Source organism: Pieris napi, chromosome 10, assembly GCF_905475465.1.
Source record: "Pieris napi chromosome 10, ilPieNapi1.2, whole genome shotgun sequence".
NCBI classification, from domain to species: Eukaryota; Metazoa; Arthropoda; class Insecta; order Lepidoptera; family Pieridae; genus Pieris; species Pieris napi.
In genome coordinates this window covers 9,263,503-9,282,164 of record NC_062243.1, presented here as the reverse complement: position 1 = coordinate 9,282,164, position 18,662 = coordinate 9,263,503, and the positions used below count along the sequence as shown (strand labels likewise).

Sequence of the window (18,662 nt, the reverse complement as noted above, 5' to 3'; positions counted from 1 at the left end):
TAGGTACTTATATAATACAGTAATATACACCACGTTTTATAAGGCTATAAAGTTTAGAATACTCATTTACGTCACCGTCTGTTTATGAAGGTTTTAATTAACGAATTAACAAAATCGTAACAAATTGTAAAGGGTGAATCGTTCAGAATCTAACGAATAATCGTTGGCCAATTAAATCGCTTATTTCCTTTATCTCAACGAATACTTAAAAGTACATTTTGCACGAAAATGTACCGTATAATTCAAGCTTAAGATTTAAATTTCTTCAACAATAGTAAGGTGAAGTATGCTGATTTAGATGCGGCGTCTCATTAACTGATTTGAGACCGTAATTGAAGGCAGTAGAGATCATTTTGCGATGATAAATGTCTATGAGTGGAGGTAAATGGGAAATTGTGAGCTAACTGAGCGACGATGGAATAAAACAACTCTTTGCGCTAATAATGAGAAAGTATGCCCAGGGCAGGGCAGTCACAGAGATTTTACAAAAAGTAAATTAATAAATAAATTTAGTGAAGACCTACCTATATTAAGTTAAGTCTATTTTATTTACAATCAAAAACAGTACAGTAGGTACCTACTATTTGTCATGCCCATACAGTTTTAAACCTAATTTGTACAATTTTTTAAACCATGAAACCTCTACATCGGGAGCGGTTCAGGAAGCTTATCACATAACTTTGAGTTTTCGTACCTCGTATATATGAGACATCGGAGTTAAATCAATAAATCAGTGGCGCTACAATCGTTTTAGGTCTAGGCCTCAGATGTCTGTATCTGTTTCATGATCATTTGTTAATCTAATAGGCAAGCAGGTGATCAGCATCCTGTGCCCAAAGCACGCAGTCGACTTTTTGGGTCTAAGGCAAGCCGGTTTCCTGATGTTTTCCTTCACCGTTCGAGTGAATGTTAAATGTAGGAAGAAACTCCATTGGTGCACAGCCGGGCGTAGTACCTACGATCTCAGGAGAGTCGCACGCTAAAACCACTTAGCCACACAAGACATTAGAGTTACGGATACATATAAATAAATATAAAAACATAAATTAAATGAAAACAAATTGTGATTCGTTGTATTAATTGCCAATAGTACCTGGTAATTGTGGCATGTGTCGGCAACTACAGCTTATCAACTATTTTACTTCAATCGTCTGTATACACATTGCTCTGTGTCTAGTGAGTAACGGATTGGAGGCAGGCGCTAACTAGGTGCTTATTGAGGATGTACAGACTGACGACAGACGGGTTTGTTTATCTCTTATTCTAACTCATTATAGATTGTACTTTCCAAAAACCGTAACTGAGAAGCAATACACAATATAGGTATATAACAACTAATACTAGGTATATAGGTATCTACAATCCAAGATAATATTTGAGGGCGTATTACTTAAGAAAATAAATTTGATTTTAAATAGCAAGTATGGACTGGCTGGTGAGCAATCAGCAAGTGAAAGAATCTTGTCTGTGGTATAAACTTAATACTAGATGTTTAAAGCATTGGCTTAGTAGTGAATGTCACTCTGAGGGCATGCTTTAAAATCCCAATAAAATTCACATCGTAAGGAAAAAGGATCTCAAAAATTGAAGTGTAACAAGCTCAGTTTCTGGCTCCTACTTGCGTTTAAAGACTTTGTTTTTGTTAGGCTTAACTGTCAATGAACGAGTACAGCTTTAATTGGGTGGAATTTTTAACACAATTGGATACATTATTTGTTTGTCTTTTTAGTGCTTGGGAGTTTAACTTAATCGTGACTTTAAGTAATTATTTAAATTCGTTATGAAAAATGTATGTTGGATGACAGATATAGAGAGATATATAAAGAAGACGATGTCTAAATATACTGTTTGTCGTTTTATTACAATAAGTTAATTGATATGTTTTCGTTACATTATTTCACGTTTACAAGCCAGATTATATTCTAATCATTTTTGTTACTGTACCGGTATATATAGGCAATAGGCATACCTACATATATATATATATAGGCTCTAATCTTTCCGATTTTAAGTTGTGAATTAATTTTTCTTTGAAAAATATTGCGATCTACAGCCTACATTAACTATATTAGTTTTACAGGTAAAGCCTTGTGACATTCCAGATTAATATAGATATGGTTAGTGTTTGTAATATATATCTGTAATAAATAAATTACTGTGGGGCTACCTGGCTGTCCTGGGTACAGTTCTCGGTGAAACTGTTTTGGGGTGGAATAAAATCTGACCTTCATACCTATTTGTGTCTGCCCAATATGGCTAGCATGTTTCAGTTGAAGATATTTGGTTAAAAAAACATAGGTTTTGATTTAACTGTATTTATTTAAACAAAATTTATATTAATTAAAAGTACAATTAAAATAGGCGTATATTATTATTTATAACATTTCTAGCGTCAACTAATTAATTAAGACTAACTTTTTACTACAATAGTACTTTCTGTAGCTACGCCATCTATCAACAGATAGCAGAGATAATGAAAATAGAGATTAAAATTGTTTAATAAATTATAATAAATACCCGATAACAGAAAAAGTGTAATAAATACTAAATAAGAGATTTAAGTACCGTACTATCCTCTTTGTAATCAAAGAATAAAGTTTATATAAACTATTGTGATAAGCGCCACCTAGCGTTCAGTGGCCCGTCTCTGTGGAAGTCTTTCTAGTTCCAGTTTCTGTTCGATGTCAATGACATCCGCTAAGCGGCGCACAGCAGTATCAATGTCTTCGAGTTTAATTCTTGTAAAAGTAAGCCGCAAATGTTGTGAGGGGGCGCTGTGGTCATATTGAAAAGCCTGTCCCGGACACAGCATCAGACCATGTTCGAGGGCGGTGCGGAATGTCTGAAAATATGATAATGATAATTATATTATTTAGTATCTCAGACAAGTTAAAATGGTAGAGCTGCATAAGTGACTGTATAAAAATGTGTGTATACTTATATACACGCGTAAGAAGTTATACTTCTTTGGCGTAACAAGATAAAAATCTTTTCAAAATTTTTATCTTTCGCTTTATTCTACGTTTGTAGATAAAACAACACTAACAATAGAAAAAATTTACTCCCGTCATTTTTCCCTATCGCGCCAAAAGAACGTCAAAATAAGTTTGGTATTTTTCGCATTAATATACTAGCAGTAATTTTAATTACTAACGATTAAACTAACTCACCATGTTGTACACATCGCTAACGCCTTGTAGCCTTAACCAATAGAAGAGTCCAGCTTTTGGTCGTGACCATTGTGCAAGGTGAGACAGGCCTCGTAATGCGTCACCTAAAGCTCCACAACGCTGTTCATAGAACGATCTAGCTGAATGAATGTGAGCAGCCAAGTCACTTCGCTCTGATAGCAGCCGTTGTATTATTACCTGGATCGTAAAAAAAACAGCCGTTGTATTATTACCTGTATCGTATAAATATAACGTAAGGCATTAATTAATTTTTACTCGACAAACATACAACTCGCTTCGGGTGCAGTATAATAACGCATTTAGGGTGTTGCTGGGGCTGCCTCGCTTCTGCAGCGCATCAGGAATGTTTGCAGAGGCGCGGGTGGATTGCTTTTTCGCCACTATGCGAAAGCGGTGCGCTTCTTTGGTGCGCCGGGTGCGGGGCAGCTCCAGCAACATCTTACGGATGATAGTCGAAAGAATGGAGTGCCCCTATTTACGACACTGCTCCGACATCTCCGCAGGGCTTTGTACCTGATAGTTTTTTATTTAACTACTTTTTCCTTATTTTTACTAATTCTCTAACATAGATCTTAAGAAACTATTGTTACTAACTCACTAATCAATCAATGGACTGTATTTGTCTGATTAATAAAAATTATTATTATTATTATTATTAAGCCTGGTAAGACTTCTATCAATCTTAATTATTATATTATTTAGTGAGAAAACTAGACTGTTTTTTAGTAGTTAATCCGATTTCAACAATTATTGCGACAATACACAATTACGGTGTCACAAGGTTGGTATAACCTCGTACAAACACGCAATTTGGCATTACCATAAATCAGTTCTATTTTGCAAAAATAAACTATTAATTAGTATCAATCACTCAATTATTGCCTCGCAATCTATGATTACAGTAACTATGGCTCGATACAAGGTCGTAGCCATCATCCGTGTGCGTTGTGCCACGTTAGCAGAAATGAATTAAGCTCAGTTATACTTATTCAAGCATTTTTTTACCAGACAAAAATTTAACAAAAATAAAAATGGCTAAATATAGCCGTTACAACCCACTATAGAAATAAACTTTCTTAGGGACCTGGGGTATAGATAAGTAATCATCCTGGGACATTATTTAAACGTCGCGTCTACACAATCGCAATATAGTTTTGTATTCTATTTGATCTTTTAACTTTAACTAAATATTGAATGTATCTATTACGAGTATATAGAACACTGTAGAATGATAACCTCGTATTTCAAAAAACCATTTATTTTTAGACTCTTATGTCATTTAACTGGTATAATCATGAAGTAAGTCGTTTTTACCATTTAAACTGCGGACAAAAACACATAATAATATTTTAACAAACATTGTCGAAATTAAACAGTTTTTTCGTTTCCTGTAATGGTTGGTTCTCTGGATATACGAGGTCATCATTCTACAGCGACGATATGGAAGATAGGTTTATCACCTGTGAAAGTGTACATGGATGCAGGAGCTCGGCCTGCGAGTGTCGCTCTGCTCTTTCTATTAACGGTGCAGGCGCAGTCATCCATGCACCGCGGAGTCCCGCACATACCACTTTCGATACAGAGTCCAAGCGGATTACACGCCCGCACTGGTCCATTGATAGAAACGATGGAGGTTTCACCTGAAATGTTATTTACGTTTCTAATTTTAAAAATGAAGAGCCGGCTTTTTTGTATTGGATTATTTCTGAAACTAGTTCCACTAGAACGATATGGTATAAATATCTGCGTGTATATACAAAACCGATAATGATCTGCAATAGGTCGAATCTTTTAAGTTCTTTTTCTTTATAATTAGTTTCGATAATGTATTAAGTTAAATCAGGCATAAGTTTGATATTTTTTATAAAAATTACTAAGTAATTCAGTCACAGTCAGGCCTCACAAAGTTCATACACCCGTTAAAGTTTATCGTTATCAGAATTAAAACATTTGAAATTTTCGTTTTATCCAAACTCAAACGTCAATGGATGTTTTAATTCGATAACATAAATCATAATACAATAATGTGTCGTAAAACCAGAAACATAATACACATTATGCTGCTTTTAAGCAGATTTATCTCAACTTGACATTTGATATGGAATTTATCGAAATCATTGTTATGCTTGCTTTTCTCAGAAATATTAATGCCTTATATAATTCATATTGCGATTATTTTCTTTAATATTTTGAAAAACTATTTAATACAGATGAAAAAATGTCTTTGATATTTCACTTCATAACATGCCATGTTCAGTACCAACCCATCAAGTAAGGGAGCGTTCAAGTATTACGTAACGAATTTAGGGGGGGGGTCCTTTTTTAAAACGTACGATGCGGGGCGGGGATTGAATTAAGCGTTATTGTTAATATTATTTTCGACTTTCCAGTACTTTACACCACATAATGATATTTTTTAGGTATAAAGAGTCACTGGGTGGTCACGAAACGTTTTACTATTGGGTACAGAAAAACGTTACGGCGCATTACATGGGGGGGGTGTCAATAATCTTTAAAAAGTGCGTGACGTAATACTTGAACGCTTCCTAAGGCAGATGTTGTTGCCGTAAACCTAAGAGCAACCTTCTGAAATGACATCTAATGGCATCATCTTATTACTTTAAGTTTGGTTCAACTCTTCAGGACTGCAAGAATACTTACGTTAGAGTAATTCAAAAAGGCATAAGGATCATCCTCTATAATGAGAAAGTCGTATCGGCAGGCCAGCTCATATATTTTCCGTCTTCTGGCAGCGGGGATAATGGTCCCAGTAGGATTATTTCCTGTTGGAATCAGATACAAAACACGGGGCATTTTTAATCCCCGGGAAAGCCTTTCCTCTAAAACTGATTCTAAGGTTTCGGGAATTAATCCGTCTTCATCTTCAGGGATCCGAAGCACTTCAGGGTCGTAGGGACGAAGCTAGAACAAGTTAAGATAATTATTACATAAGCTAACTTTTGATTATAAGTTTAAGTGTCTCGGGATGGACTGCGGTGCGCAGTGGAGAGCTGGAGCACTGAGGCGCGCTGGCCCATAATAACAATTAATTATAAACATTAAAATTACATTAATAATTTTATCAATTTTTTTTCTGAAATGGAATACTTGGCTTACGATAAAATATATTGAGTAAATATCAAAATCATGTTCTATATACCTACATTTTCGTCATAAAATGTTTTTTTTTCTATCGAGTGAAGTTATAAATTGATATAATCGATCTTTCATAATACATAAACTACTCAATTCCACCATATATTTTTTTCCATTCGCCCTACTTCAAGAAACGATGACGGAAAATGGAAAGAAACAGTGTACCTTTTTTGGAGTTTGGCGACCAGATAGGTCCTTAATGTCCGAATTTATTTATTTCTACAAAATTATATGAAGGACATATATAAACAATGAGGTTTGGATAATAGCACTCAAAGAGCTTGGCAATACATTAATAAATACATTTAATATACATATAATACAATACATGAACCTGCGTTGCAAAACCTTCCTTCTTCATTGTCGTTGTAGCCGGATATCTTATAATCGGGTGTTGTTCCACATTTTTTTTTGGAAATCCTAGTAAGGAAGTCATAATGTCTAATAACCAAAGATCGACGACGTGTATTGAAGGTTAATTATACACTGAATTGAGATCAACACCGCTATTTTGCAAGAACCATATTGTTACTTACTGCACTATTGTATCCCGTAAAAGTGTATTCCGTGGTGATGACGGGATCTCCAGGGTCTACTAACATGTCAATGCACTGGTAGATGCCATGCTGGGCTCCATTAGTGATTAAGACGTCACGGTCTAGTGAGGGAGGTCGGTGAAGATCTTCTTGGAACTCGCGTAGAAGTTTAAGAAGGCTTGGAAGACTGGAAATAAATATTTTGTTATTAAAGTGATCGTACTGTATGTGGTCTTCATAGGGCCAGCTAAGTTAACTACATTATTGTTTATTTTAGACCAAAAACAGGATAGATTGCCAGTGTTTCCTTATTCGTACTAATAAATACATTCCTTGGCTACAACTTACCCCTGCGATGGCAAGTACTGCAGTGCCATTGCCAGCTCATTTTCTTCAAGCACCAACTTGTTACCGTTCTTCATGGTCATTTGCATTCGGTCGAAAGGAAAGATTCCCTCGTTTGGCATTCCTTCAGCTAAAGATATCATCTGTTTGCCAATTTTGTACACCATCGATGCTGAAAATGTATATAGTATTTATAGTCTTCATTTTTATTGTATTAGCAAGCTACATATTATTTCTACTTAAGGGACCTTCTTGGTACCTGAAAATTCAGGCTTTTAATTTTATCCACGACGAAGTTATGGGGGTGGGTTCGCGGCCGTACTATCCTTTTCTCATCTCCATCTCCACGACATCTTCGGCACAATAGACGGTAGTGACAAAAGCATTCTAATTTCAAATGTTTGTTACTGTTTTACCGACAAAAATATACAATTTTTTTTTAATTCGTTAAATCTACGGTACGCTACTATGCACAGTTTAATATTATGTAAAACGTTATAAAATCGGAAATACCCTTTGCTTTGATAGGGCACAGGGTGATGTATCGCAATCTTGTTTACTAACCTTGAACTTGATAGTATGAAATGTGTCGTTAATAGCAGAAATAGAAATTATCTTTATAGGCCAAAGGATAGATTATTGCGTTATGTATTGTGAATTTACGTATTTAGCAACATAGACTTAGTGGTAAAGCGTGATCTTCTCAATTCATGCGCTCAAACTCTTGTTGTGCACAAATAAATTTTTCCTGTTCTGTTTTTCACAATTGCGCAATTAACAGTCGATACGGTGATTGTAAATATTGCAATCTGTCAATATCTTGTCTGACAATTATCGATATCAATATCTATCATAAAAAGCTGTTCCCCTTGCTTATACAAAGAAAACCGAATAGACGGAATCTCATAACAGCATATAATGTAAAATTGGGGCAGTTAGTGAGATTGTCGGACAATATAAAATATAATCGATGCAAATAATGTACACGTCGAATTGTAGCCTCGGCTTTTTCGAATTTTCACTAAAAGCCAAATTCTCTGAGCTTTGTAATCTGATATAAATGACTTTTTTGGTACTATACATATTCAAAATCTTTCTGAGAATGCTTCTGTAATTGTTTGAGTCTTATTACGTAGCAATCAAAAGTGACAGCAACTGCCCATTTTCAATTTATGTTTACTTTTTTGTGTGTTTACAATTTTAAAAAATCTTCTTTTAAAACCTACGACTATTTTGATAAAAAATACTATGAAGTCTAATACGTAGACTAATACGTAGTCATTACTGTCCTTCATCTATATATAAATACAACTAATAACTACAATTATTATCCATGTTTTAATTAACGCCAACCAACAAAAACAGCAAATTAAAAAACTACTTTTATATGCAAGTCAAAATATCTCAACGTGTGAGATATTTAAAAAAAACTTTATTTAAAAGATTACACTTTTTATTTTAGAAATACACAAATTATTTAAGATATAAAAGATTACACTTTAAAGATATACAAATTACTTAAGATTATCTAGAGCCTAGTGCTAGGTAGTGATGTGAATGATCAGTTGTCACGAGTCTTCTGCTTATATACAAAAGATGCGGCGTCCGCGGGGTAGGATGCCGGTGGTCACTGGTGTCGTCTTAGGAATGCAGACTTAATGACTTATTGTTTATTAATGAGCCTTTGTTCTTAATGACTTATTGTTTCATTCCAGGGTGTCATTGCTCGGAGTTGTTTATATTTATGAGAGGTATCAGGGTTCTCCATAACTAGATCATTGTTATTTCTTTTAAAAAGAACCCTAGTGACTTGGGTGGCTTCACTCTCCCCTTCCAAATTCGAAGTCCTAGGTTTCCAAACCTTGGATCTGAGAATTTTAACAAAAATTATAATGACAATTATTATAGTTATAACACTGATCCAACTGTATTGAATAATTTCATGTTGTCTGTGTTCACTAAAAGAATCTATAGTTTTTAGTTGCTTCAGCTTAGACTTGATTTTTGTAGCGTCATATACAATGTCTATTTCTGATGCAGTTTCTATCATTGGAATATCAATATTAGCAATTATCATTTTGTCTTTTGACTCTGTGGTTTTGAACATTTTTATACCAGAAATATTTAATTCACAGTTTTCACCGTACAAAATGTTTGATCCTTTTGTCCATAAAGTTTCTTGGTGATTATTACAATTTGCACTTACTTCTGTAGTTTTATTAAAAAACATGTATATAGCTTTTGGTGAAATTTGAAATACTTCCTGAACTGGGCATTTTATTGGAACAGCTTGACATTTGTCACTTTCTTTCTTGTTTAGTATTTCTGACTCACAAGTATTGATTTTAATTAAATTTCCTTTACATATCTGAAAATCCAAATTTCGGCAGTCCTCTACTTCATAGATTTCTTCATCGTTGTATGCTAAAGTAACCTTTTGCATTATAGGATAGGTACAGGTGGGATTATTTTGGATAATGGGAACAATTTTCCTTGACTTATAAACTTGAATCTTAACTAATGGTAACTAATCTGATTAATAATTCGACTATTTACTGTTATAAAAGATTCTATATCATTTATATTATTAGATAACATTACTTCTTTTGGTATACTACTTATAGTATCCTGTAAAATATGAGATTGTAAAATGCTATAATGAAACATATTATGTTCTGCAAAAGTGATCGCAGTACTAAGTCTTTCAGATACATCTTGTAAAGTTTGAGCCTGTAATAATAAGGAAATCGCTACTTTTTGTTGTATTTTTGAATTAAATACTCCTTGAAATTGTTGATTAATTTGCTCTTGAATTAAGGTTATATTAGCAATTTGCTTATTATATTCTTCCAATGTATCGTCCGTTACAGATATTTGTTTATTATATGCTACTCGTAGAGTTTCTAAATCTTTTTGAATACTATCTAAATCGTTTTGGTCTAAATTACCAGTAATAGATTTGATTACAGATCCTAATCCATTAATTAATCCACGCTTTACACGACTATTACTTTGTATATTCAAATGTTTACAAATTTCCCTGATGTGTTCTAAAATAATATCGATTCTCTGATATACATGCTTAACTTCATCAGACTTAAATCTAGTGAGAGCATTTTTCATAGAATTTTCAATACTATCTAAGTTATTCTTTATAGGTTTAATATCTAATTTATGAATAATCGCCCACCGTCCTTCTAGTAATCGGGTTGGTTTAGATTCTATTAAAATTACATTTTCTGATGGAGTTAATTTTCTGAACTTGAATGCTGTGACGAAGAAGATGAGTCTGGAACAATATTTAGTTCTTCAACATGATATGATCGACCATTACTCAATTTATACTTATTATGTGGCTCTACACTGACTATAGTGAATGGACCTAAAAATCTAGGTTTAGTTTTATGCCGATCTGCCATACTATTTTTTAAGTAAGCGACATTACCTACTTTATAATTTTTAGGGGTTTTAATTTTCTTATTAATTCGTTCATTTCTAACTTCTTTTCCTCGTTTTAATAATTCATGAACATTTTTATTTAAATTTTTAGAAAATTCCCGCTGTTGAGCTGTATAATTTTGTATAACTACTTTGAGATTATCAAAGCTACGCAATTTTGCTTTCCTTCCAAAATGGACTTCAAATGGTGTCATATTTATGGAGCTATGCACCGTGTTATTGTAGGAATGTGTTATTAAGTTAATTTTTTGATTTTTTTCTAGATCAGAATCTCTTTGTAAACGATAAAGTTCTTGAATAGTATTATGCAGTCTTTCTACATCTGAGTTAGATTTATGATGTTGAGGTGTAGTTGTATAATCTTTTATGTTATAAGTTTTAAAAAGTTCTTGCATGATAATACTACACAATGATTGTTCACCATCATGAATAATTTTATTAGGTGTACCAATTAACGCAAAAATTTCTGCTATAGTGTCGTATACTCTACTTTTTTCGGATGGTTTGACTATAGCGTACTTTGAAAATTTATCTATAACTGTAAGATACCATTGTCCTTCTAAAGACATGAAGTCAATGTGCCATATATCCATAGGCTCATAAGGAGTCTCTGTTTCTAAAGATAAAGATACATTAGGATGTCTGTTATATTTTTCCTTTTTACATGTTTCACAATTTAAAATATATTTCTTTATTTGTTTACGCATATTTTCCCAATAATATTTGTCTCGTAACTGTTTATATACACTTTCTATACCAGCATGTCTATGTTCAAACAAATGATATTCTCTAATTAATGTTAATTGTTCTTCCTTGTCATCTATTTCAATTAAATTTCTTGTATACCTAACTGGCTTAAATTTATTATGATCAAAATACTTCCTATAAACTTCTGTAACTTTATAATATAATTCTTCATTAGGTATGATAAAAGCATATTTATCTTTACTTAAATATTCTAACATAAATTCTTTAATGATTTGTTCTTCATTATTAGGTGGAATATAAAAATACCACATACCTCTTTCATAATTTGCTTTTTTGTACGGAGCAACTTCAAACACTACACGTCTTAACCGTTTGGGTGGATAACTATTAATAATTGGTATGCCTCCATCGCTATTCTCTTGACAAGAGTGTATGGTGTTATTCAATGACCTATTGTCTTTATCTGATATCCAAGAATTAGTGTCTGTATTTACTGGTGTAGTATTTAATGATCTATTGTCATCGTCATGTTGTACAGCTAATGAGTCTTCACTTGTGTGGTGTAATTGTATTCTACTTAAGGCATCTGCTACATAATTTTCTTTACCTTTAACGTGCTCTATTTTATAATCATAGTCTTGCAATTTTAACTTCCAACGAGTTAACCTTTGATTTGGTTCTTTTAATTTTGATAACCATATTAAGGCTTTATGATCTGTTTTTAATGTAAATTTTCTTCCATAAATGTAAGGTCTAAAGTGTGTTACAGCCCATAAAATACCTAATAATTCTTTTTCTGTTGTATTATATTTTTGTTCAGTTTCACTCAGTGTTCGCGATGCATAAGCTATTGGATGATTATCCTGACTTAATAAAGCACCTAATGCTATATCAGAAGCGTCTGTAGTTATAACAAAGGTTTTATCAAAGTCGGGAAAAGCTAGAATAGGAGTATTACTCAATAAATGTTTACATTTTTCAAATGCTTCTATATATTTCTTATCTGTAATATCTATAATAGCGTTTTTCTTAGTAACTTCCGTAAGTGGTTTTATAATTTTACTTAAATTAGGAACAAATTTTCTATAATATCCTATCAATCCTAAAAATCCTCTAACTTGTTTTAATGTTTTTGGTATAGGGAATTTTTGAATGACCTCGATTTTAGACTGGTTTGGTTTTAAGCCATCTTTATTTAAAATATGTCCTAAGAATTCAATTTCTTCTTTCATAAAAACGCATTTGTTTTGGTTTAACTTTAAATTAACTTTTCGTAACGCTTCAAAAACTTGTTGTAGTTTATTTATATGATCCTGTTCATTTTTTGAATAGACTATAATGTCGTCTAAATAAACTAAACAGATATTATGCGAGATCTCATTTCTTAATACATTATTCATCATTCTTTGAAAAGTTGCTGGTGCATTTTTTAAACCAAATGGCATTCTAAGAAACTCATAATGACCGTTAGGTGTACTAAACGCTGTCTTCTCAATAGAGTTATTTTCCATTAATATTTGGTGGTATCCTGAAGTTAAATCTAATGTTGTAAAATAATTATTACCTTGTAATTTTGAAAATAATTCTTCTATATTTGGCAAAGGAAATTTATCGGATTTAGTTCCCTCATTTAATCGCCTATAGTCTATTACCATTCTCCATTTCCTAACACCTGATTGATCCATTTTTTTAGGAACTAAATGAACCGGAGATGACCATGGAGATTCGGACGGTCTTATTATGTTTTCGTCTAACAATTTACGAATTTGACTATCCACTTCTTGTTGTTGAGTTTGTGGTAACCTAAATGGTCGTTGATAAATAGGTTCCTCGTTTATTAACGTAATTTTATGACGTATTGAAGTTGTTGCGCTATTTGTTACGTCTTCGGTAAACAAATCACTATACGTTTTACATAAATCTTTAATGTTTAATAAGTTGTCATCAGACATATGAAAAATCAATAATTCATTTTCTGGTAAAATTAATTTTCTTTCCCTTAAATCAATTAATGCTTCTATCTGCTCTATCATGTCGGTTCCCATTAAAATATCATATTTGTCACTAAAATTAAATACGTAAAATTTCATATTACCCTTATCTACATCGCCAAAATATTTTGTCCAAAATGGTGTTTCAATTAAACCATCGTGATGTGTTACACCATGAGAAGTTCGCACCGTGAATTTCTCTGGTTTATAATATTCACTAAAGTTTTCCGAAGCCTTTTTTGTAATAAAAGAACGTTGACTACCGGTATCTATCAAAATTTTTAACTTTGGATTATTTGTTTCGAAATATGGTAAATATGATTTAACATGATTAAATTCTATGATTTTTTTATTACTTTTTCTTCCGATTGAAAATTTTCTTCATTAATAACCTCTGAGGATTCATCAATAATTGCTTCCTGACTATATTCCTCGTATTCATGAGGGTATCTATAATATTCATCCTCCCCCATATTTTCCTCATGGAAGAAAACTTCTTCCGCTACCATACCTTTCCCTAAATTTATTTGCCCCGGTCTAAGGTGAGGAGCCGTTCGCATTGACACATCAGTCGTCTCATTTGGCAACCGATTTTGTTGAAACTTTTGATTAGGATAATGTTGTTGTTGACCCCTAAAGTAGTCATGTTTAGGTTTTGTAAATACATTATTTGGATTCGGTATCCAAGCGTTATTTGGTTTGTTTGAATGCATTCTTTGATTAATTGACCTTTGTGTTGGTGGATAAACATGTCTCGAATGTTGTTGCGGTATGTTATACGATCGCGGATACTGGTAACTAGGTCCCGCTGCATTATACATCGGATAGTGTGGTTTAATATAATTTTGTATAATCTTTGGTGGAGGTAAAATTTGCGAAAATTTTTGTTTTATATTATCAAATCTTCCCTCTGCTTCAAAATTTAATACCCGATTTACAGATTCTGTAAAACTACAATTTGAAATAAAGTTCTGATCGTGATATGGAAGATTATTGCGCAAAGTATTTTGTGCTACATTAACATATGGTATCATCATATCTTCTACCCTATTCCTATCTCTATAAGTATCCATTAACTTACTTTTCATATAAAATAATTTTTGTTTCAACTCAAAAATTAATTCACTATATGTATTTTTTCGTTTTAAATTTACTATTTCTATTAATAATGTATTAAGTTCACGATTATCGCCACATTCACTCTTTAAGATTTCCTCTATGTTTGCCCATTTTAATTCATGGTCCATCATACTCACGCATTCGGCTGCTTTGCCTTCTAACTTACTTATAAGTAACATAGTAGTATCTGGGGACTCACCTCCCACGCGCATTAACCATTGTTTTGCTCTGTTTAAATAGTTATATAATCTGTTTGGGTCACCATTATAAGATGGGACGTATGCTAATAAAGTTTTAGGATCCATTATTTCTGAACCTTCTTTTGTTTGTATACTTAAAAAATCTAATGAACTTGGAACACTATGGAGCAAGTTAGTATTACTATCTAATGAACTTGACACACTATGGAGCAAGTTGGTATTGCCCTCACTACTAGAAGGAGGGTGATTCACACCACAATCACTAACACTTACTCTATTATATACAAAAGTCGGAGGTTTGAGAAAGAAAGGAATTTTGGCGGGATTTAAAATGCAAAGGTACTTACAGAAGACCTTGTAGTAGTTCCCGGAACATGTCCTTCTTCACTTTTCCTCTTGATATTTTGACTTATTTATTTCTTGTGTTACCCAGCGTTTTGTTTTTAAGAAAACTTCGTAATTCCTTGGTCGTTGAAATCAACTGGATCGATGATCGCGTTGTTAAATTATTTATTTGTTATGCGACGAGAAATTACGTTGCTGGGCCCCACGTTGGGCGCCAGTCAAAATATCTCAACGTGTGAGATATTTAAAAAAAACTTTATTTAAAAGATTACACTTTTTATTTTAGAAATACACAAATTATTTAAGATATAAAAGATTACACTTTAAAGATATACAAATTACTTAAGATTATCTAGAGCCTAGTGCTAGGTAGTGATGTGAATGATCAGTTGTCACGAGTCTTCTGCTTATATACAAAAGATGCGGCGTCCGCGGGGTAGGATGCCGGTGGTCACTGGTGTCGTCTTAGGAATGCAGACTTAATGACTTATTGTTTATTAATGAGCCTTTGTTCTTAATGACTTATTGTTTCATTCCAGGGTGTCATTGCTCGGAGTTGTTTATCTTTATGAGAGGTATCAGGGTTCTCCATAACTAGATCATTGTTATTTCTTTTAAAAAGAACCCTAGTGACTTGGGTGGCTTCACTTGCATTTGTCGCGCTCCTAGACAAGACTGTTATAGTTACATCAATATAAACCACAGCGGTTTTTTAATGCAACTTATTATGATTGTATTATATTTTTTTGGTAAAATAAAGAAATTAAAAAAAAAACATTTCTTGTTACCAAATTCACATTATAAAAGCACAAACACAAATTCACACTCAACAGACAAATATTATTCTTATAAAATTATATAAAGATATCGTAGGATATATATATTCGCCAAAGGATATATTAAAATTTTAATCCTTAAAATTCATATACAAACTGGACGCTGATAAGAACCACTCTACCATGATGTAACAAGCGCACCTCTAATAATTATCTCATTGGCAAGGTCACACACATTAGGTCACTTACGATAAGATTCGTGGCAAATCCGCAATAATAATATGACCGTTCATTGACTTACAAAACGATAATTTTATGATTAAAAAAAAACTTTAATGAAGCTAGCAAACTAAATTTACCAACTTTCCTATGTCAAACTTTATCCATCTATACTAATATTATAATAAAGAGGAAAGGTTTGATTTTTTTTATTTGTTTGAATTGAATAGGCTCCGAAACTACTGGACCGATTTCAAAAATTCTTTCACCGTTGGCAAGCTACACTATTCCCGAGTGACATAGGCTATGATTCATTTTCAAAAAAAATAGGGATGCTTACTAAAACTTGAATAATCTAACCCAAGGTGTAAAAAAATAAACAAAAAAACTTCCTTCAATCGTGTGCGCTGCGAAAACTATTAATGAAAGAACAAAATGATGTACAATTACAATTTTTCAGCACACATCACTATCTATAAAAAATGTCACGACAGCATGTCTCTATCTTTTATAGTTACGTCACAGTAAGCGTCCTTTTATTATTATTTTTTTATTAAAATACCATCGCTAGAAAAGGCTCTTTATTCGTACCTAGGTATTGATTCTTATCAAAATAATTACCAACGCTTCACATAAGCTACAATTTAATGGCATAACCACCAAAAAAGCATGGTGGTCCCCATGACTGGTCTTCTCCTACCGTTTCCCTTGAATAGGTTACTACTATGTAATATAACAAAAATCTTAGCCACAGCAACGCTTGGCCGAGTCTACTAGTTTTTAATATAATTAGCACTAAGTCTCGCTTTTGAATGTTATAATAAGACATGTCGGGAAATAAATTAAATGGCACTTATTGAACTGCCCTTCCGAATTCATTATGTTAGGACACCTTAATACCTTAAGAATATCCGATAATGTTGCCCATATTCATTTCAAAATGAGCTAGTCATTTTCTAATAGCGATTTATTCAAATGATTTTTTTAAAGAAATGTAATGTAAGCTAAAGCTAAGCTCTTGTAATAAAAACATCTATATTATCTGCACATCTAAATCGGTTTTACAATATCTAATAATCTTATTATTTAAAAACAAAAGAATTCCGTTTTCTAAGCTCAATTTCAATTTCTTCCTTACAATTTTATGAATTCATATTTAAAACGAAATATTTTGTTAAATTAAAAAGTTTAAGTGTATTGATGTACATAATTGGTAATTTAGTCATGTTTTTGTTTAAACTCATTATAAACGTGTTACATGATGGATGACGTAAATAAACAAAAAAATAGTTTAATTGTTATACTAGTACAATAGTTTTAAGACAAATGATTGATATTAAGTTTTAATTGAAAATTGATATGACGCGCGAGGTAGTTAGTATCTGTCCAATGTAAAACGGGTGATGTGGTTCGTCATGGTCCATGGAGATGTAAAAACGAACTAATTTTACTATCAAGAATCAACGATTTTACCTTTGCCAATAGATTTTGACCCTAAATTCAAGTCAAACTCGACAGTTTATTTGTAAAATCTATTAAGATTTTGGTCGGCTATATCGCGTGAATTTTTTTACGATTTCATGGCTGATTTTTAAGAATTGTCATACATACATAGCTGTAATAATATAATAAGAATTTGTATAATAAAGTGTTGAACGGTGGTAAAACTTAACAATAGAAATGTGGAGTCCTTATTAAGCTTCGGTATGCCTTTCAAGTATGCTAAGAAAAACGTCGATGAGATGGGGCCCATGTTATATTTTTCTATTAAGACTAGCTGATTGTTTATTATTACTAGCTGACCCGACAAACGTTTGTTTTGCTATAAATTATTTGTAACGTTGAGGGTTGAACTAGGTGATGAAGAGGTTGGTGGTAGAAGAGTGATAGATATAATACCTAATGCTAATGCATGTTTTTGTTATCGCTTATCAAAAATACAGTTTACAACCAATTGTCGTACCTATCGAAAATACATAAAAAATATTAAAATCGGTTAAGCCGTTTCAGAATTATTTATATAATTTATTTATTTAATAAATATACATACATTTATTTATATTTTAAATTAACTGACTGTGATTGTACTTACTTAATGCTCTGGTCAGTGCTGGCTCCCGTTTCAAAGACCTTTTACTGAAGAATCTGGCGTAGTCCTTCTCGTCCAGAACTCTGTACTTCTCCTTGAAGTTATAGTTCTCCTCCCCACTCCCATCCAGGTGCAAAATATCCTCCACATTATGCGAATAGTTCCTTAACAGGGAATATATAGGCCGCGAATCCAATACTTTTTTTAATAACTCTCCATTTATTTTCATACAAGATAGCATTTTTTTTTAATACGAAAAACTTTATTATTTTACAACACGAGTGTACGCTGTTATTGTTGTTTGAATAATGTTACTTGTCGAAACGTCGCTGATAATGATTAATTAATTGTTACACCAAAATAATTTTGCATATTCACAATACACTCTCCTGCCTGTAAAGAAGAACGGGAGAAAACCTGAACCTGATGTTTATTACACTACTTTGTAAGCCTAAATAAGTCAGTATTGCTCATTTGCAACTCTCTAGTACTATACGACACTTCTTCACTAGTATTTTAGTCTAGTTT

At 32.6% G+C, this 18,662-nt stretch overlaps 1 protein-coding gene across 1 annotated transcript; it reads right to left on the bottom strand.

The window, feature by feature from the left end:
• Window positions 1-2,171: 2,171 nt before the first annotated feature.
• LOC125053211 (kynurenine/alpha-aminoadipate aminotransferase, mitochondrial) lies at window positions 2,172-18,472 on the bottom strand. Its single transcript, XM_047654458.1, has 7 exons — window positions 18,138-18,472; window positions 7,232-7,400; window positions 6,884-7,070; window positions 5,853-6,113; window positions 4,652-4,831; window positions 3,171-3,368; window positions 2,172-2,842 (listed from the first exon to the last, which is right to left on the bottom strand). The coding sequence occupies exons 1-7, from the start codon at window positions 18,373-18,375 to the stop codon at window positions 2,627-2,629; spliced, it is 1,449 nt and encodes a 482-aa protein (XP_047510414.1). The 5' UTR covers window positions 18,376-18,472; the 3' UTR covers window positions 2,172-2,626.
• Window positions 18,473-18,662: the final 190 nt, after the last annotated feature.

Bases quoted from the DNA above. Each gene is read 5' to 3' on its own strand.
- LOC125053211 (XM_047654458.1), bottom strand. From the start codon at position 18,375: ATGCTATCTTGTATGAAAATAAATGGAGAGTTATTAAAAAAAGTATTG. The intron at 7,071-7,231 runs GTAAGTTGTAGC...ATTTATTTCCAG, and splicing joins CAGTACTTGCCATCGCAGGG to TCTTCCAAGCCTTCTTAAAC. The intron at 6,114-6,883 runs GTAAGTAACAAT...AACTTGTTCTAG, and splicing joins TTACGGGATACAATAGTGCA to CTTCGTCCCTACGACCCTGA.